The 22,765-nt window shown below is 37.1% G+C and overlaps 2 protein-coding genes across 2 annotated transcripts in view; both read left to right on the forward strand.

Moving 5' to 3' along the window:
- LOC311291708 (uncharacterized protein) overlaps positions 1 to 22,765 on the forward strand; it is a 93,118-nt gene that overhangs the window by 32,439 nt on the left and 37,914 nt on the right. The gene's annotated exons all lie outside the window — the stretch shown is intronic.
- On the forward strand, positions 316 to 21,604 carry LOC311291942 (GTPase IMAP family member 8-like). Its single transcript, XM_084411316.1, has 6 exons — positions 316 to 371; positions 1,261 to 1,356; positions 11,185 to 11,241; positions 11,408 to 12,046; positions 12,725 to 13,309; positions 18,319 to 21,604. Exons 2-6 carry the CDS (start codon positions 1,335 to 1,337, stop codon positions 19,056 to 19,058), a joined length of 2,043 nt encoding a protein of 680 aa, XP_084267442.1. The 5' UTR covers positions 316 to 371; positions 1,261 to 1,334; the 3' UTR covers positions 19,059 to 21,604.

Below are 22,765 nucleotides of genomic sequence, written 5' to 3' on the forward strand. Positions count from 1 at the left end.
ACAGCTACTGGATTGTTGCATTCTGATCCAGTGTTCTCTAATTCAATAACAGCTCTGCAATGTTTTACATGTAAAAATTCTATTGTAGAGCTCTGTAATTAAAAATGAATGGAAGTCAATGGAGACATATGACTAGTTAAAATTAATTGATAGAGCTCTCTGATTGTAATAGTTACTAGTAAGAATTAAATTATTTTGCTCTCAAAGTAAAAATAAAATTATGACGAGTAACACTGGGAACATTTTAGCTAATATGACTTGCCATGCTAGGATTCGTTTGTTGAGTTTGGTGATGACGGTGACGTCACAAACCCCGCCCACAGAGACTCCTACCTGCTTTGTTACAGGAAAAGAAAAACTTCGACATGCAGGTATCACTATTACTGTAAATACACTCTTTGTGGAGCGTAATTTAATATGTAAATATGATATAAAGCACAAAATGAAGATTTTATATTGATTAGGAGTGTAATTGTAACTGTATGAGCTGCAGAAATTGTTGGTTTCACTTTCACATGGACTCAGTCTAAGCTTGTGCGTCTAGATTCTGTATATTTTAAGTGCAAAATGTGCAATTGTATTCAGTTGTTATGAAGTGTAAAGGTACATCGTTATATACACACTTTTATTAAAAAATTGTCCAGGTTGCTAAACAAATTTCTCAAATGACTCTTGTTTTGTGATTTTCACAATACGCATTTCACAGCAGCTTTACAGAAAGTGCATAGTTTCAATCAATATTACAATTTAGAGTGATCTTTTATCAGAGGAAACTGTCTAAGTTATGTATTTCAGAAATGTACATGTATATCATGTACATATAAAAAATCACAGTTAGCTAAAAATGTATTCATTTAAACAATGTATTGTTTAAACAAGCTCATTGAAGCAATGAATACTTGTTAACAAATGATTATGACATTTAGAAAATATAGTATTGTTGCATGTTATTACTATTTCTATTCAAGTTACTATATAATTATAGTAATTACGTTACTAGTAATTCAAGTTACTATATCTTTGAGCAAATAAGTGTAATAAGATGCTCATACAAAGAAACACCCCAAAACAATCATTCAGTTTTAGCAATTTATAGAAATTTATGTAATGTGTGTGTTTTGGAGAAAACCAACTCCCATACAGAATAGTTTTAAACAACGGCATATTAAAGTATTATCATATTAAAATAAATGTTGCGGTGTGGTAACATGATCTCATTAGTGTGTGTTATTGAAATAATATCATTATAATCTCTCACAGGATGATGAAGAGGCAGACGTCAGGAGTCAGAGAAGATGATCCACTGAAGACTGAAGAAATAACAGAATATCAACATGTCCAGCAGAGAAAGCAGAGGTCAGAGATTATGAATGATATTAATAGCTGAACATCAGTCATATCAGTCATCTCTTTTAGGCTACGTCTACATTAAACCGGATAGATTTGAAAATTGAGTTTTTGTTTCAAATGTTCTCCGTCCACACTAGTGTTTACAAGCGTTTTCCAAAAGTTTCTCATCCACACTGAAACGTCGGAAAATGCTTAATTCACCTCACAGCACATGCTTAAACCCTCATAAAAGCTCACTGAGACGATACAGACGAGAATTACCTCTCCTGGACGCTATGGGGAAAACTCCTTTTTCTCTTTTTATTGAAGCCTTTTATTCAATAACGCAGTGCTCCTGCACAGCCATAACAGTGCTGAGATCTGGTCGCTCTTATTGGCTGAGTAGTGGAACTGAATGAACCTATGGCGATGCGGCGTGCCTGCGCGAGCCAATTGGGGCGCATCCCTCAGAACACACCAGAAGGGGCAGGGCATCTGCATATGAGCAGCTGGTCTCGCCATTAGAGGTGGGCGATACTCCAAATTTTGGTCTCGATCCGATACCAAGTAAATACAGGGCCAGTATCGCCGATATCGATACCGATACCAATACTTTTTAATTTTAAAAGCATGCACTTGAACTTGTATGCACTTTCCTGTGCTAGAGCAGTGTGTCATGATTTATGAGGTGAATGCATCATTAATATGCTAAATCTGAAAACGTTTTCATGACTACTAAATATTTTGTGATTTGTACTCTCAACTCGCCTGTAATATTAGTCAGTGACTTTTACAAAACTACCCTAATTATAGTAAAAGTACTATTGTACACGAGCCTACTGTTCAAAAGTTTGGGGTCTGTAAGATTTTTTATTCTCTTCTGCATTTATTTGATCAAAAATACAGTAAAAACTGTAATATTACAATTTAACATACACTGTAAAAAATAAAATCGTAAAAAAACAGCCATTGACTGTCAGCTACGGCTGCCAAACAAAAACCGTAAAAATAAAGTAAAATATCCTAATTTAAATTAAGTGCAAAAAACTTTTACAGAAATTTTCCTTAAATGTTTTACGGAAAAACAGTGTTTTTTTACAGCTATTTCCTGAATTATTACGATCAAACACCTTCATTGTAAAAAAAATCCCATAAAAAACAGTCAAATGACTGTCAGCAATGGCTTCCATACAAAACCGTAAAATTAATGTAAAATATCCTAATTTAAATAAGTGGAAAATACTTTTACAGAAATCTTCATTAATCTTTTTTAACAGAAACACACAGTTAAAACACAGTTAATTCACATTTTTTCTGATTTTTTACTCGGGCTGGGCGATTTAAATCGCGATATTGTTATGCGCATCTCGTCAGTAAAGCCGGTTCCTTGATTAGTAGTAAATCACCATCACCTGCTTTCAGATGGAGCGGCATTTAGGGCTGAGAAGATAATTAAGTGATTCATTTAGTGATGATTGAGCATTATTGAAGACACCTGATGTTAACAAGCAGAATCACTGAAGGAGAAAATCACAAATTGTAAGTTACCATTTAGGTGATGGGAGTTTGCTTAAGTTGGGCTCTAGACCATTATATGTTTACTTTAATATTTACTGTTGTTTGTCTGCTGTTATTGTTTTATAACAGTTAAATGAACAAAGTAAAATGTTATCTTAAAGTGTTGGTTATGTTTTGACATAATCATACTGTGATCTGAAAAAGGAAACTAATTGAGATAGTTTGGTTTAACTTGTTAGCAGCAGTTTTGTGACTCTTCAGCCTATAATTATCAGGACTTTACTTATTATTCAAAATATTTAATAAACATTGCTCTGATCAAAAAGACGTTCAGACATCAATAATCAGCCTGTGAATCTCAACAATGGTGGTGACAATATTAAAGCATGTTGCAGTGGCTGCCACCAATCACAACTCATTAATGGCTCCCATCATGCATTGCAGTATGAATAAATTATGATCTGAATTGTCTATGTAATTTACTTTTCCTCATTGAATATTCTGCTCCTCACCATTGTTGAGATGCATAGACTGAATCTTGACATCTGTGTGTGCCTAAAAGAATGCTTTTTTTTTTAAACAAGTTTTAAGAAATCCTTTATATTATATCAAAAATTCTGGCCATTTATTCAGATTCACAGTTATGCTGTAACCAACAACATAAATCGAAGTCAGAAAGAAGGATCTTAATGAGCTCAGTGATCAAGTTCAAATGATGATTGCCATAATATAACCAACAAAGATCACTTTTTTTTCTTTGTTCAACTGGCAGTTTTAACTCAGATACAACCACCAAACAAAACCTAAAGTACACATGAAAGGGTCAGAGACCAACTAAAGCAACTACCCATCACAATAATGGTAACTTACAATTTGCGATTTTCTCCTTCAGCGATTCTACTTGTTAACATCAGGTGTCTTCAATAATGCTCAATCATCACTAAATTAATCACTTAGTTATCTCATTAACTTAAACACTCTTGAGTGTGGACTCATACACTCCCAGGGGTGTTAATTTAACACTGGAGGTTTTGCTGTGTACAAAGAGCCGTAGTTAACTGACAAGCGGAGCCATATCGCATTAAATATCGTTGGCGATACGTCCGCGATATTGATGTGATTTGGCTCAGCTTGTCAGTTAACTACGGCTCTTTGTAGTAAATGCCGCTTCATCTGAAAGCAGGTGATGGTGATTTACTACTAATCAAGGAACCGGCATTACTGATGAGATGCGCATAACAATATCGCGATTTAAATCGCCCAGCCCTATTTTTTACTGAAAAACATGCAGTTAATTATATGCATGATTTGCTGTGACAATACGTCACTACATCAGCAACTACACAGTTACTGTCTGTTAAATAAAGTGACATGCAGCATATCATCAATGTTTCTCTGCTCATCCTGGACTGAAGCTCAGGCTCTACTCTTCAACACAATGGTGACACACAAAACACACCATACAGAAACACTTTAAACCCCAACAGAACATTAAACACTATCAGGATCTCAGCATCTTCACTTATTACAATCCAGACTTTATTTCTTTCATACTAACATTCTTATTGAGAATTAGCAGAGGTTTAGAAGTTGAAGTTTTATTGAAAAGAATAAAGTTTGATGTCACCATGATGGAGATCAGTGTTTGCTTTAGTTGGTCTCTTGACCTTTTAGTGTTTTATTTTAAAGTATCTCTGGCTGCTTTAACTGTGTGTCTTTGATTCATATTAGTTATGGTAGGAATCCAAGAGAAACTCAGATCAGATAATGTTGGTCTCTTTTTATTGATAATAGTCATCATGTAGTGTCCTGCTTCTCTGATACCACCTGAAGTGTAATATCTGATCAAGTAAATAAACATTAGTTGTTAATTTTTGCCTGATAAAACTGCTATATAAGATCCTGCAGTGCTGTGATACTCAGATTTTATGAAGTCATTATACAGAAAATGTTTTGACAGGATTATATAGACTCACTCAGACATCAATAATCAGCGTATGAATCGCAACAATGGTGACAACGAAAAAAAATCTGAACTACTATAAAGTCACAAAAAGGCTTCGTTGGTTGTCACCATTGTTGAGATTCATATGTTGATTCTTGATGTCTATACTACAAAAAAAAAAAAAAAAAAAAAAATTAACCAGCTCAAAACTTTTTCCATATAATACATATCTTTTTAAATTTCAGATTATTACAATATTGTTGCCAAGGATCATGTGAGAAATTATGACATTATAGTCTTTGTATAAAGCTAAATTCAATCTACATATTATGTAATCTAAACTAATATATTCAGAGATTTGGCTGTCATATCAGTGAATCAGATCATCACAATGACTGTAACATCACTTATGAATGATCAAGATCATCTGATATTTCTCCTGCATTTATTGCTATAACAAAGGTATATTAAATACACAGTTAAAGCAGCCAGAGAAAACTAATGTTAAAAACTCACGGGTCATGAGCCCAAATAAAGCAGACACTGATCTCAATCATGGTGATATCAAATTTATTTTAAAGCTGTCAGCTGCGGCTGTCAAACAAAAACCGTAAAAATAAAGTAAAATATCCTATTTTAGAAGTGCAAAAAACTTTTACAGAAATTTTCCTTAAATGTTTTACAGAAAACCACTGTTATTTTACAGCTATTTCCTGAATTATTACGATTTAAAAAAATTATATGCATGTGAGAAATTATGACAAGACTTTATATAAAGCTAAATTCCATCTACATGACTAAGATAATATATTCATATTTTTGACTGTCATATCAGAGAATCAAGCCATCATATGATGACATCATCAAAGAATGACCAAAATCATCTGAAATTTTCTCCAGCATTTATTGCTATAACAAATGTGCATGAAATACACAGTTAAAGCAGCCAAAGAAAAACGTAAGTTAAAAATTGAAGTCATGAGCCCAACTAAAGCAGACACTAATCTCAATCATGGTGACATCAAATTTATTTTAAAGTTTTTTACAATTTATTTAAATTAGCATATTTTACTTTAATTTTAGGGTTTTTGTTTGGCAGCCGCAGCTGCCAGTCATTTGACCCTTTTTTTACGATTTTTTTACAATGAAGGTATTTGATTATAATAATGCAGGAAATACCTGTGAAATAACAGTGCTTTTTCCGGTTTATTTAAATTACCATATTTTACTTTAATTTTAAGGTTTTTGTTTGGCAGCCGCAGCTGCCAGTCATTTGACCCTTTTTTTACGATTTTTTTTACAATGAAGGTTTTTGATCGTGATTATTCAGGAAATACCTGTAAAATAACAGTGTTTTTCAGTTTATTTAATTTAGGATGTTTTACAGTTTTTTGGGGAGCTGACAGTCATTTGACCATTTTATCATTTAACTGTTTTCTTTCTGTTAAATTACAGATTATATTTGTAATTTTACATACATTTTTATGTAATTTAAGAAAACAGAAAAAATACTGTATGAAAAATACAACAAATGTTCTGTATAAAAAGTGTGAATTACTGTAATTTGTCATTAATGTCACAATACCTAAAATAACAGCTGAATTTTTATTTTACAGATATTTTTTGTAATTCTACAGTGTTTTGAGTACAATTTAAAATGAAAGAAAATGATCGTAAAAAAATCACAGTTATTTTCTGTAAAATTAGGATTTTTTTTTACAGTGTAGGCTATCTGTTTTCTATGTCATACTAAACTGTAATTTATTCAATTGAACAGAAAGAAAGAACAGGATTTATATGAAGTAGATTTTTTTAACAGTGAAAAACCCTTGACTGTCACTTTTGATCAATTTAATGCATCGATCCTTGTTGAATAAAAATATTAATTTCATTAAAAAAAATCTTACTGTCCTCAACATTTTTAACCGTTATGTACACTTTTGCTTTGTTTATTGCAAAATAACTCCTGATTGTTTCTCTGTCATCTAAGCAAGGCTTCGTTTCCCAAACGTGCCTGTGAGCTCAGTGAAGCACCAGCATCGAACGCTCTCTGTGATTGATTGGTTTCGTCTTGTATCCAGATGACTAGGAGAAAAAGTTCTATCCTACACAATTATCCGCTAACATTCGCTTATTTTTCCACTTAGAAGCTTATTTTACGCACTGAATTGCGTGCTAAATTAATAAAAATTACTGGAAAAAAAACACATTTGGATCGATATTTTTATGTGAGGATCGATCCTTTTCGATACCACGTCAGAATCGAAGTATCGATACTTTAGGATCGATCCGCCCACCTCTACTCGCCATAGGAATCAGGTTTAATTCGACTGAAGCGACGGACACCAAGTCGTGTAGCGCCATAGCATGGCCGTCTATGCAATACTCATGGAATCTCAGGGAACCAAAGTTACGTCAGAAAACGAGGTGTTCCCTTTCAAAACGTTTACTCGTATTGTGACTGCTAGACACTATGGGCAACCAGTCCAATCAAGCCATGCTATGTTTAAGCAGAACAACATTTTCCTGATGTGCAGAATGAGCCTCCTGAGAGGTAATAGTGGGTTAAGCTCATTCAGAGGTCACTTTAACTAGACAGAGAGGATTCGTGCCTGCAGTGCAGGGACTTCCAAGTTGTAAAATCTGGTCAAGGTTGACGCGAGGACCAGCTTACAGCCGCACAGATGTCACTTGTATAAAAGTTTTATACAATTTTGTCTGTGTATCTGAAGATTATTATTTTATTTTTTTTACATAATGCATTTAAAAATCTAAATTCAGAATGTTTGATCTTTTGCAAGAAAATATTGATGGTGAATAAAATCTTTTTATAGCAAATCACTTTTGGTCAGGAAAAAAAGTATTAGTGAATTATTCTACCTTAAGATGCTTAAAACTATATCACCTAATCATCTTTGTTTCTGGCTTTCTTTGCAACAAATCATGTTGTGGTAAACATTGTTACAAAGACCACAAACTCACATCAAATGTCAAGAGACAAACTAAAGGAAACGCTGATCACCATAATGGTGACCACATATTTTCAATAAAACATCAACATCTAAACCTCTGTTAACCCTCTGAGGTCGGCAAACGCGCTGGCGCGTTTTGCTGGATTTTCTTCACATTGTAGCCCTATAAACTTAAATTTATTCATCATTTATGGTCATACAGAAAAAAGAAATATAAAAAAAAATCTGTGATATTTCTACTTTTGTATGTGTCCACTTACAATCAAATAAAAACATTGTGCTTTTGTAAAATAAAGAAAATAAACAGGGTGTGCGTTCTGCCTCTCCGTCGCGGTGAACTTTTTTTTCTTGAGCACGTCTATAAACTGAAACAAAACTCAGCGAATACTTGTCACGCATTTATGAGCCATATACCTTTATAAACATTTAAGTGTGTACTTTTAAATGATCGGATTCAAACTGAAAACAAATATTCTCTGTTTAAGTAATTTGTATAAAACCAACAAGATGTCCAGCTTCTCAAACGCTTCCTAATTATTTTTAATTCGACCACGCCCACTCGCGCAAAAGATATTCACATGCAAATTTCCACATGGAACTCGAACGCGCTCATTACCTCAACAACAAAACACCAAAACACTTCACAAGTCTCTGCTTTTCGTCGAGTTTCGTCAAGACGCGCCGTGAGCTTACATTGGATTTAGGCTACCTCAGAAGAAGAAGAACGCGATTTGAAGACAAGAAAGATGTAAGGTAAGACATTCTTACATATTAGTTTGTTATTGTTGCATAAATTTCACATTGCAGTTGAACTGTTGCTAGATATATGGTGAATATTATAATATTTAGACCCGTGTTTACTGTTACTGTGTGTTTGTGGATATCTGCTCAAACGTAGATATGTATATGGTAACCATAATGTTTTATATTTGAGCGCGATCGCGTTTTAATGTATCATATTTTGGATCGCGATCGCGTTTGACAAGCAAAACGCACCAAACGGCTTCATGTTTTTACTAATATCTCATTTCATATCATCATAACGAATGGAAACATTTGAAGTAACTTGATAATCAATATATTTTTTTCTAGCTAAGTTGTTACTGAAATATTTTGGAAAATGTATAGGCTGCTATAGGTTATTGTTATTATTATTTTATCCAGCAATGTGCATAGCCTATGCCTACAAGGCACAACAAACCTGGTGTTCATTATATTATATATTGTTGGAAACATTTGTGTGTGTGTGTATTCTGTGAATTTTAAAAAGCAATTTTAACCAGAAAAATAAAAAATGTATTCCCAAAATCGTCCAGGCCTTTCTCTTGATATCAGTATGTTCACTTTTTTTTCTTTCAGGGCCCAGATGCTGAGTCCTGCTGACTTCAACATTCACATGAGTCTCTGTACATGAACATGGTAAAGTGGAAAATCAAACACCTTGGAAATGAAAGGTATGTACAATGTTTTTAGGAATGGCACAAATGTCTCTGTCTTTGGATCATTGTTTTCAATGAGTGCTTTTTTGTCATTTGTTGTGTATCTTTGGATTATGTTGTGTTGTAAATAAATCAAACAATCTAAAAGCCATTCTTTTTTAAATCTCCTCATTCTTTGTGCAAGGTTGCTCAGAATGACAGGGGCCTGATAGCTCCTAATAGGGCCGTTAGGGGAGGGTCTTTCTCAGGTGTGAAAAGCTTGCATATTAATGAGCTCCCGCATAAAGCTTTGTGGCACAAAACACGTCGTAAAATTTTTAAATCAATATATTGTCTTCTCTGAATGAGCAGTCAGGGTGATTTTCACATAGTTTTAGAGCAAATATTCTAGGCTACGTCATACAATTTTCAAAAGTCTTGTGAAGAAATAATCAGTATGGGTTTCATGACCTTATTTCAGTGAGATTTTTTTTTTTGTATTTTCACAAACCACGCATAAATGTCATTATCTCAAAACAACAAACTTTTACACACATGCTGCTGATATATTATTGTAGCAGAGTTTGTGCTGAATACAGTGTAATTAGACTTTAGCCATGAAAATGTCACAAGTAACAGAAATAAGCACAAATGTCAGAGCATGTCAGAACACCTCCAGGGCCCAGAAAACAGCTCAGGCCCCAGAGGGTTAATTTTCAATAAGAACTTACACTGAACAAAATTATAAACGCAATACTTTTTTTGCCCCCATTTTTCATGAGCTGACCTCAAAGATCTAATACTTTTTCTATGTACACAAAAGGCCTATTTCTCTCAAATATTGTTCACAAATCTGTCTAAATTTATGTTAGTGACCACTTCTTTCCATCCACCTCACAAATGTGGCATATCAAGATGCTGATTAGACAGCATGATTATTGCACAGGTGTGCCTTAGGATGGCCACAATAAAAAGTTACTCTAAAATGTGCAGTTTTAGAGTGAAAAAGCTGAATTACAAGAACTACAACTGACTTCAGCCACAGCCTTAGATGAAATCAACTGAGGAGAAAAGAAGACATTAAATCTGTGAAGATTATGACAAAACATAAAAGAAGAGTTAAGAGCCCAACTAATGGAAACACTAATCACTGTTATGTGAAACACGTTAGAGTTAAACCTCTGTTAATTCTCAATAAAAACTTGTGTAGACGTCTGACAGAAATAAAGTCAGTCTGGTTAGTAATAAGTGAAGCTGGTAATGCTGTTTGTGGAGTTGTTTAATTCTCCTCTGCTGATATCTTCACAGATTTAATGTCTTCTTTTCTCTTCAGTTGATTTCATCTAAGGCTGTGTCTGAAGTCAGTTGTAGTTCTTGTGTTTCTGCTCGTCTCTTTTTCTGTTCTCTTCTTTCCTTCAGTGATTCTGCTTGTTAACTTATTAAGGATGAGATGACATATACACAGGTTTTGTGGCTCAGAAAAGGTCCAGTTCTGGTTTATTTCTTTGCTCTTGGCTGACATGTGGCATTGCTATGGCCTGCTTGTGGCCCAGATCTGGCAAACAGGAGTGAGCCGCCCAAGTGCCGTCATTCCACGCTGCATGTGGACCAGATCAGTATTCCACCAGTGCCAGATGTGGGCCGGATCTGGCCGAAACAATGTTGCTATCTGGGATGTAAAATTTAATTGCTATCATATTATTTATTTTGTAAACAAAGCTTTCTGCTTCACTTCTGTCATAATATTCATGTAAAACAACATTCACATACAAAAAAATGTGTTTTGGTGGACCACCGTCGGTGCTACTCATCCACCACAGTGTCGCTTTCCAACCGCGGTGTTGCGGTCAAGTTTCCCGGCACAGTCCTACCAAAATCGCACAGTGTGCAACCGGCTTAAAAAAAAATATCTCATTAAATGTATTTTGTGGTTTTGAGGTTGTGTTATTAGTTGTTTTATGTCGAATCCAAGAGTCAAACATAAGCTGTTTTGTTTCTGCAGCTGTTTTTCGGGGTTCTGCTCGCAGGAGAAGACGGAGCAAAGAGAGTCCACCCAACAGTAAGTCTATAGATGAATATTTGTGAACATGATAAACAACACGCAACAAATGTGGCCAGTTTTGCTCTTGCTAAAACACAGAAACTATAAGCAGCCCCTGTTGGTGAGTTATCTGTGATATTTGAATGTTTCAGCTCATAACATGTAATTCATGTATGTGTTTCAGTGAGTGATCTGAGGATTGTTCTTCTGGGGAAGAATTTGTCAGAAAACAGTGGAGTGGGAAACTTCATATTAGGAAGAGCAGCGTTTGACAGTGAAGCTCCTCCAGATGTTGTAGAGAGAGTCAGAGGAAGACTGAAGGACAGACATGTGACCATCATCAACAGTCCTCAGCTGCTCCAGACAAACATCTCAGATCATCAGATCACACAGACAGTGAGAGAGTGTGTGTCTCTGTCTGATCCAGGACCTCATGCATTCATACTCGTACTGCAATATAAAGACTTTACTGAGGAGGACATGAGAAGAGTCAAACAAGTGCTAGAAGAATTCAGTGAAGAGGCGTTTAAACGCTCCATTGTGATCACGACTGATGAAGAGAAACTGAGAGCTAAAGGAGCATCTGTGAAAGCTAATGAATTCATTCAACAATTAACTGAAGAGTGTGGAGGAGGACATCTTCAACTTGATCATGAAATAAAGAGACAGCTCTCTGGAATACTGCTACAATTAGAGAAGATACTCAGAGAAAACAATGAAGAATTTCTCACATGTGAGCTGTATTATGATGCTGAAGAAACACTGGTGGATGAAGATCTGAGCAGACTTTTTGCTTCACTCAGAACAGAGGAAGATTCAGATGGTGAGGACACTCAAATACAAAAATAATGTTTTTTGTTTTGTTTTGTTTTTTTTGCAGTTAACTAGAATTAAAATTTTCCTACTTTTGAAAAAACTTTAATGAACTATGTATATTCTGATGCCAGGTTATTGAACGTCAGGGGCAGATAAAATATGCAGATTCAGCCTGAGGGTTTATAGTAAACAAAAAAAATATTCAACAGGACATTTCTATGCAATACTGATATTAGTATATGGTGTGTGTAGGGGACATAAAACTCACCAGTGGTTTCAGAAGCACTCAGCCATCATTGCTGTCCCTATCAAGCCTAATCGTCTGCCTTTTCCACCCAAATGATCATGTGAAGAGTCAAAGATAGACACTGGACAAATACAACGATTCAGTCATGATGCATCGTGTATTGTTAATCATGGCATCATATAGGGATTTGTATCATACTCTATAGTAGTTAATGATATCAAGTCACATAGTACATTTGAGTTAAAATATTAAACTAACAAGGTTGTGAGTATAAGACTTATTTGATTAATAATTTATTTTCATCAATAATTAAAACATTATTGCATAAACAGGAAATGTATGAACTGATTACAGACTTCCAGTTTACATTTGATTCAATGAAATCTAAAATAAACAATATCTAAATATGTTATGGTAACACATGTTCTTGTGTTTAAGGAGGTGTAGGTGCCACCAGACAGCAGAAGCTGAACTTGGTGCTGTGTGGAAGTGATGAAACACTGAAGAACTCTGTTTCAAAACTTATAAGAGAGAAGAAAGACGTGGAGCTTCATGGTGGTGTGATCAGTCTGGTGGAGCTTCCAGCTCTTATTCAGCTCTCAGAGGAGGAAGTGATGCGTCAGATTCTCCGCTGTGTGTCTCTCTGTGATCCTGGAGTTCATGTTTTCCTCCTCCTCATTCCTGATGCTCCACTCAGTAATGAAGACAAAGCAGAAATGGAGGAGATCCAGAGGATCTTCAGCTCAAGAATCAACAAACACAGCATGATCCTCATAATGCAGAATTCAGATCATCAGACAGCAGAGCTCAATGAAGAAACACAGTCTGTCATTAAGAGTTTTGGAGGACGACATCATTTCTTTGGTCCCACCACACAAGTGTCCACGTTGATGGAAAAGGTTGAGCAGATGCTGGAAGAAAACAGAGGAGAGTTTTTCTCCACAGAGACATTTCAGGAGGCACAGATGAAAAAACTGATGAAATATGAAGAGATGAAAAAGAAGACACATTTACAGTCACAAGGTAATGACCAGAAAATCAGTTTAAGTCTTAATCAGTGGAGCTAGAAAAAAAAACAAAAAACCTTTAAATTCTAAATCCGTGTATCATTCGTTCAGTCGTTTTTTTTTTAATATTGAAAGTAGAAAAATGAGAAAACGGTTCCTTTTTCTTTATTTAAGTTTTTCCAAAAAACGAAAAACAAGTATTCAGCTTGATTTTTCATTTTTCATTCTGAGGTAGAAAAATTAAATAAACAGCTTGAATATTCGATTTCTATTGTTTCTATTGTTTTAATGGTTACATGCTATCTGGGATAGTCCAGGGGTCAGAAAATAAAAGTCCTGCCATATGTTTATTCCACCCATAAACTCAGTCAGCTGATTTAACTAATTAGTTCTGTCTCCTGTCTGAATTAGCAAATCCAGGTGATTGGAACAAAATACTGAGGAGGACTTTTACTTTCTGAACCTGGACTTTACACCTCTGCATAGCAATGCCACATGTCAGCCAAGAGCAAAGAAATAAACCAGAACTGGACCTTATCGAAGCCCAAAAATCTGTGTATATTATATGGAGTCATTTCAGCCACAGCCTCAGATTAAATCAGCTGAAGAGAAAAGAAGACATTAAAGTGTTGAGTTCATGGGTGGAATAAACATATGGCAGGACGTCTACTCTTTGGCACCTGGATTTCCCACATCTGCGTCTGATGTAGTCAACTGATTGGGGATCCTAATAAAACACCCCTACTGCTGCCACCTTCCAGTGCCTAGACAAAAGCCTCCATATCGTCTGCATCTGCGGGAAGACAGGGCTTAGGCCAGGAAAGTCACTGCTGTTCCACAGTACCACTGGGAAAGCGTACCTTTCGTTGGAAGTAGGTAAAGAGGTAGGAGGCCCGAAGGAGGTAACGTGGAGAAACACATATAGACTGAGCGAACTAAGCGGGCAGTTCAACATATGGCATGTCACTGAGGTGGCACCAGTCAATAACTGGGGGAGACGCAACCGGTCAGTGACAGCAGGTAGCAGGGAGTCAACCAGGGAGTCAACCTGTGGAAGAATACACATATGGGATGACAACATATGGACCCCACCTAACACAATTTACACAAGCATACAAGTGATATGTCTAGTATCAGACGCTCTGCCACGTCCAACACCGACGGGGTGAGGAGGAACTCAACAGGGTTCGGAAGAGGGAACTCACCTGGAGCAAAAAGGCGACTTAATGGACTTATCCAGTCCATTGGAGGGGAATAGCGCAGTGAGCCGACACTACAAAACCGGGCTAAGGTGAAGCTGGCTTTGTGTGAAGGGAACCCACCAAGAAACCAGCTTTTGACAAGTAGGCTAATTTCTTAGCGAATGTGCTGGTGTTTCGTTGCCGAAAATGTGTTCAGTCCCCTATCTTCTTGATAGAGCAAGCTAGTAGAAGAACTACTGTACAGGCTGGTGAATCAGAGGTAGCTGAAGGTTGCTGTAGGCTGGTGAATCAGAGGTAGGTGAAAGTTGCAAGGCTGTCAGGGTCGCACACCGACCAGCTAACTTCTCTGGACTCAGGAAATGAGGAATTTGCTCTTTCTTTTAATATGTAGGTACTGCTGTTGGCCGGCGGGGCAGGATGTGCCGGATGGCCTCCCTCTGCTTTTGGACAGCAGAGAACTGTTGGGCAAAGTAATCTACTGCATCGCCGAATAACTCAACCTGGGAAATGGAGGAGTCCAGGAACCGAACCTTGTCCGCTTCCCTCATATCCGCCAGGTTGAGCCAGAGATGGTGCTCTTGGACCACTAACTTGGACATCGCCAGACCGACCATGCGAGCTGCAACCTTCGTACCCTGGAGGGCAAGGTCGGTTGCAGTGTGGAGCTCACCCATGAGCTCACGGTCTGAGCTACCCTCGTGCATATCCATGATTGCTTGGGCCTGGTGGACCTGAAGCAGCACCATAGCATGCAGTGTAGATGCAGCCTGCCCACAGGCTCTGTAAGCCTTGTCCATAAGGACAGACGAAAACTTACAGGCCTTAGAGGGGAGATGAGGATCCCCCTTCCATGAAGTAGCAGTCGACAGACACAGCTGCATCGCGACAGACCGCTTCACTGGAGGGATAGCTTCGCAACCCTTAGCTGCACCTCCATCAAGGGTAGTGAGCGAGGAGGAACTACCAAAGCGGATTTCTGGCAGAGAAAGGTGCTGTCCACGAACTAGTAAGCTCCTCATGCACTTCAGGGAAGAAAGGTACTGGGGCGGCGGTACCAGCCCGGCCCGCCCCGAGAAACCAATCATTCAACTGGTGGCCCTCTTCAGCATAGCTGACATCTCAGGATCCGTCTCGGGCAACGCTGCTCTCCTAGAGGGAAGCAAAGGAGCTGAGTCGTCATCTCCAGAGCACAGCTCTCCCTCTGATACTGCAATGGACATCCTGTCCTCTGGTGGGGCCCCGAATGAAACGACCAGTCGGTCCACTACAGAGGGACTAGCTCATTCCTCTGGGAGCTCCACCGGCTGCTGTGTAAAAGAGGAGGGAGGGATCCACGGGGCTTTGCCGGGCGGATTTCCCCTCACCGTAATCCTCAGATCACCCAAACCTTGCGGCGTTCCATGCTTCCCCTGGGAAGTTGACCCAGAGGGCGCTCTAGAGCTGGGGATAGGCGTGGGGACTGCACCTTCACGTTTAATGAAGGCGAGTCTCATTCTTAACACCGAGATGATCATGTTCCCACAGTGAGAACATGAATCATCCACGACACCTGCTTCAGCGTGCTGTAAGCCCAAACACGTGATGCATCTATTGTGATCGTCAGAGGAGGACAGAGCCCTACCGCACCCAGAAACGCATGGATGGAATGGCATCTTTAAAAAGACGCAAACACACCCATGTTGCTCTTTTAGAAATGAGACCCGTCAACAGTGCCGAAGCACACAGGGGAACAACCGTGGAAACACTTTTCAGTGAAGCACTTCGCTTCAACACAGTCCTGAAGTGTCACCTAGTCTCTCCCTTGTGAAGGCCCCCCTCCCTTTACCTCTCTACAGATAAAGCTTTGTCGGGATAATTCCGGTTCGCGTGGCTACGCGGAAGTGATAAGAATTCTGTATTATAAATTTTAAGGCCAGACAAATAGTTTGTTGAGGGTTGGTTTGTAGGGGAGGACTTAACGCCTGCGCAAATATATTCAAACGTGCATACCTATAGACTGAACACGTAGTATGCATGTGCCTGCCATCACTGTTCTCACGGGTTCGCGTTTTTGAAGTTTGCGCAAAAAAGAACTTTAGAGTTTTCTGTTAAAACGGTGTTGTGTTAGCGGCCCCTAAATTAATAACTACTGATCGTTGCGACGGAAGTGAATCAATCAAAACTAACTTTAGCTGGACAATAACTTTATTCTAGAGCTGCTATAAAGCCAAAACAATCTCTGTTACTTTAATTTCCTATCATCAATGTAAAGCCACTTTGGAACAATCTACATTGTTAAAAGCGCTATATAAATGAAGATGACTTGACTTGATTTGACTTGACTACAACAACCCTTCAACAAAACACTCTATGAAAATGCTGTGAAAACAGCAGTTGAGAGCTTCCGTAGCTCGCGATCACCGCTGCACTTGCTGTAAACACCAACACTGGGAGAGTCTTCCAGAAGAACACTGACACGGTCGTTGTAAAGCAACACTCTTCAGAGACATCAGTATTTCGATCGGCTCCGAAGCCAAAGACAACTGGTGCGTGCATCCACTTCCATATTTATACCCAAGTTGCGGGACGGGGCGTGTGATGCAATTCACGCAAGCCAATGTCCATTGGCTCATTTGTACAATACTCGAGGATGACAGGCTCCCTGACGTGATCCCAATCAGTCGACACGTCAACTACGTTGAACGTGCCCGACTGAAAGGGAACTGTTTGTTATGGCAAGACTAGTGAAAATGTGATCAGATGATGTCAGCTTTTTGATGATGATGATGATAATGAGATTCATACGCTGATTCTTGAGGTTTGTGTTTGTCTCGATGAAGAGGGTTAAAACTTCTTTTAAAAAAGGGTCTTTATTATCAGCAAGTAGCCATCATACTTTATCACATTTTCTCTTGCTATAACAAACACTTATAGTAGCCAGAGAAAAACTAACATCAAATAGTAAAGGCCAAAGAGCCCAACTAAAGCAAACAGTGACCTCCACAAAGGTGACCAAACCAAACTATTACTTTCAAACAAACTTCGACTTCTAAACCTCTTTTAAGAGGTCCAGTGCTTGGAAACTTCCCGCTAAAACTTTATAAGACTGTTGGGGATAATGTTATCACTAAACATGTTTAAAATGTTTTTAGAGAGTGTTATCTATCTTTTAGAAGAACATTCTGGTAACAAAAATAAAATTAGCTACAGAAAACATTACACGAACATAACATAATGCCCTCAAAACATTTATAGAACAATAACATTTCTAGCTGGGATGAGCTCATATTGTGGTCATAGTATGAGCTCACTGTGAACATTGTTAACGTTGGGACCACATGGTGAGATCACTGTGTAAGCCTGTCTATAGGTCCAATGGCGGTTTCCGATAGAACCGGTGAAGGTTTCTGCGTTTTACTGTCTTTTCAGTGTAGCAAAGTAATTTAATTCCAATTAAACTGATCTGACTCCATTTAATCACAACCTCGAATTTAGGTTAGAATGCCAATTGGTTAATGGTCAGATATATATTTGATTAGCAGCAAATATATTTGGCATTTGATTACATTTGATTATTCCTTTCAACTCTTTACTTATATTTTACCCGTTCATATTAGGAAGCTATATTTTACCCGTTCATATTAGGAAGCTAGGAAGCTTCTTGTTTTTAAGACTGAAGCCTATTCCTTCCCAGTCAACACTTCGATGGCATCCTGCTCCCAAATTTGATTTTATTCTGATATGGTATTTATATGTTACTGTAACTGTATTTTATTAGTGCAGTAAAGTACATTTTGTAGTAAAATAAGTGATTGTGTGATCTGTTTTCTTTTTTTTTATACAGTGTCAAAAATACAAAGAATCCCCATCATCATCAAGGACATTCCTGTCTCTAGTCTCTCATCCAGACGGATTGTTCTTCTGGGCAGTGGTGGAGTTGGGAAGAGTGCAGCTGGAAACACAATACTGGGACAGAGAGAGTTCAGATCTGAGATGAGAATTAGAGCAGTAACCAGTGAATGTTCAGTGAAACACGCCACAGTTTCAGGCAGATCTGTGTCTGTAGTTGATACTCCTCCATTCTTTGACTCACAGATGACACATAAAGAGTTAGCTAAGGAGATAGCAAGAAGTGTTTATTTATCCAGTCCTGGACCGCACACTTTTCTCATTGTGTTTCCTGTGAATAACAGATTCACTGATCAGGAGCTGCAGATTATTCAGTTCACTGCGATGTTGTTTGGTGAAGAAGTGTTAAAATACTCCATCATTCTCTTCACTCATGGAGATCAGATGGAAGAAAAGCCTATTGAGAAACTAATTGAGGAGAACAGTAGATTAAGAGATCTAGTTGATCAGTGTGGAGGCAGATTTCATGTCTTCAACAATAGAGATGAGAATAACAGAGATCAGGTGAATGATCTACTGCAGAAGATTGACACAATGGTAGAGAGGAAAGGAGGAGGACACTACAGTAATCAGATGATTGAAGATGCTGAGAGATTCAGACAAGAGGAAGAAGAGCAGAGACAGAGAGAGGAAGAAGATAGAAAACAACAAAATAAGGAATGTGTCTGTAGTTGAACCCTGAGCAGTTAATGATAGAGATAGCAAGAAATGTGTATCTATCCTTTATTTTTCCTCAATGTTTTCAGAATTAATGACAGCTCATGGAGACCATAGAACAGATCAAGGCACACAATTAAGACAATAGAGATGAGAATAACAGGTGTATATCAGGTGAATGATCTACACAGCAAAATCCCCAAAGTTAAATTAACTCTACTCAGAGTACATATGGTCAATGGCGTAGATTTGGTTTGAACATTGGGAGGAACCCCCCCCACGCGGCGCGCCGATAGCTAACAACACACAGACATTTGAAGCAGTTTTACTCACCGCCTGCGGTTCTAACGTACAACCGTGAACCTTTATCGTTGGGACTGCTCCATCCTTAAGCATTAGACGATCTGCAAATTCGGCGTCGAACTGGGCTTTGTTTATAAAACAATCATCGTCAAAATGGAGGGAACAAACAAAGTCCTGTGACTGCAGCCGAGCACAGCGCTTTGATGTACTGCTTTCGCTGTCTCGCTCTGGTCTACGGGTGCGCGCGGGCCCTTCCGGAGGAAGTGCCCTTAGGACCCGTATAAGGAAATTCCGCCCCATCTGACGTCACACAGGCCCATACTCGAAAAAAACTTTGCGAAACTTGTGACAAACCGGAAGGAGTATTTTTGGCACAGAAATACTCCATCAAACGTACAACTTAATTTTTGAAACTTTGTCCATGTTTAGCATGGGAACCCAACTCTTTAACAGTGTAAAAAATGCATTAAATAGCATTTCACCCCCCCTTTATGAGAATAATGTTTATGCGTGGTTATTGAAAAAAATAAAAATGAAAGTTGCTGAAATAAGACCACAAAACTCATACTAAATATGTGTCCACAAGACTTTTGACTAATGGATGTTGTCGCTTCGAGTTCTGGCTTCAAAATTATGTGAAAATAGTCTTGCTTTATCGTTCACATAAAACAATACATTGATTTAAATTGGGTAAGACAGGTTTTGCTTGGAAAGCCAATATGCAAGGGGGGCGTGAACGAGGAGTGGTTTACACGTGAGAATACAATGTCCCACCCATTATGCGTAATGTCTTGCATAATGAGCCATTCATTCAGGTGTGACACTGACTGGGCCAAGAATGAATGCAAGGACAAAATAACCCTTAAAAAGAACTTAAAAAGAATTTAAGATTTTGCTTACATCTATCTTGTAAATATGTTTTGCTATTTAATTAAAAAGGTTACAATTACAACAATAATTACAATTTCAACAATATTTCAAGTGTACTCTTTCTTTGTAAAAAAAATATTATAGGCCTACATTTTATCATAATATGTATTCATTAGTTTGAATATAGCCAACACTGGAACAGCTAACATCTTAGTTGATGACTTTATTTTTGACAAAAATAGTATTATATATATATATATATATATATATATTCTACAGCACGAGATTAGCAATGTCGCATTACCTGTACATTAGAGTTTAAATACAGTGTGTTCAGAATCTTTCAGTATATCACACACACACACACACACACACACACACACACACACACACACACACACACACACACACACACACACACACACACATTGCAGCATGAATAAATTATGCAGCTGAATAATCCTACTATCCTGACTATTTGCTTTTATGTTTTTCTGTTGTTTTTGCTATGACTTATTGTACTTTTACTGTGTTGTTTTATCATCTGTCAGGTTTTATTTAAGCTGGCACAAGTCGGTAACACTTTATAATAATGGTTCGTCATTATGCAGGAAGTAATGCGGGACTATTGAGTATTACCTCATTAACACTTCAGCTTCTACTATTAACTAATATAGAAACAAGCAATTAATCAGTAAGTAATATCAAATTTAGGATATTGTTCCTTATTAGGTAATCAATAATCACTTAATGAGATTAGCTTAATTAATAACTATTAACTAACTGACAAATTATAAAGAACATTATTGTGTGTGAAAAACGTAATCAGTCATAATTTTCATCATTTTTATTTGATCTGGACCGTTATATTAAAGTGAAAAAGATGTTTACTAGCAGTTCCTGAAGAGTGCCTGTAACACTTGAGTAATTAGCGATGCTTTTTATGACTATTGTCATAACCCGGCTCAAAGGCCATGACAAATGCGAAGAGGACACGGAAAATTGCCAAAAATAAACATATTTATTATAACAACTTAAACAATAAACTAACAATTAACAATATAGAGTGTGTTAGTCAGTAACATCAGTAGTGTAAATGTGGATGAGTGACTAAAGTGGCGTTTTGATGTTGAGAAACGGTAACAAAACAAAATATAACAAAACAAAGATATGGTGCTGCTGCAAGCAGGAGTGGAATCAAATCAGAGAGAGCACGAAATCCAAAGAGCCGGAATATTTATCCTTCCCACAGCATCTAGCGCAGGTGTTCCCAATCTGACTCTAGCGCAGGTGTTGCCAATCTGGATTACAGGCACCGATACCTTCAGGGACAAAAGGAGACTGTAAACTGCCCAACACCACACAGTTAAACACCTAACCATGGATAACCGTCACACTATATTCAGAGTAAAAAAAAGACAACTGCTCACGTCTCAGACATGTTAGTGTTGTGATTAGTAATTAATTAGTAATTTGTCATAATTACCTATTGGTTCTTAATGATCCCAATCTCATTAAGTAATTATTTATCTAATTATATACCTACTAACTATCTTAGTCCTCAATTCTATATTACTTACTGATTAGTTAACATTAGTTAATAGTAGTAGCTGAAGTGTTAATGAGGTAATACTCATTAGTCCTGCAATACTTCCTGCATAATTACTTATTAATGACGGAGCATTATTATAAAGTGTTACCCACAAGTCTAGTTTTCTAGTCTCTGCATCATCATTGCATCCTCACATACGTTTGTAGGATTACTTATTTATACTTCAAAACAATTTATGGTCAATTAAATTTATTTATTATATTTGTGTCATTGTACCCTTACGGAATGAAAATATATTTCCATATATTTATGATCAATATATTAAATGGTGTAAATATACTGAAAAATAATGTGTTCATATATTGTGTTAATATATTACAATATATTAAAACATAAAGAATTTACACTTTTCATACATTGAAAATGTGACAATATATTCACGGTGTAAAATGTAATTATTTGAGTGTACTTAGAAAACATGGAAAAAGATTACCTTAAATTTCTCAAGGATGTTTTACTCAAAGTTGTTCATACAAAGACACATAAAAGTGTGTTGGGACAATGAAATATGTGCGTTTTCAATGTGCGTTTCTGTAATTAAAAAATAATAATCTGTTGGGTATTTATTAATCATGCCATAGTCATCATCAAGTTGAACATACTTAATGTAATTGAGATTTAACTTTATGCTAATTCGAGTTTATTGAAACCCCTGCGTGACATCTGACTCCATAATCCCTTTAAATGAGTTTACTGACGATAATTCACATTGTACAGGTGTGGTTCTGGAACAAATTCAGATATAAAATCACATTTATTATACATTTACTTTAATTAACAAGTATGATTTTAACAACAATTTAGAGCCTTTAATTACAGGTACTAGGCAAATAAATAGAATAGCCATTATATGTATTCCCACAAGATGGTGCCATAGCGCATTAATGGAAACTAACATTTAAAGGGGCAGTTGATTATGATTTCACTTTTCTAACTCTAG

Source organism: Rutilus rutilus, assembly GCF_951802725.1.
Source record: "Rutilus rutilus genome assembly, chromosome: 1".
NCBI lineage: Eukaryota > Metazoa > Chordata > Actinopteri > Cypriniformes > Leuciscidae > Rutilus > Rutilus rutilus.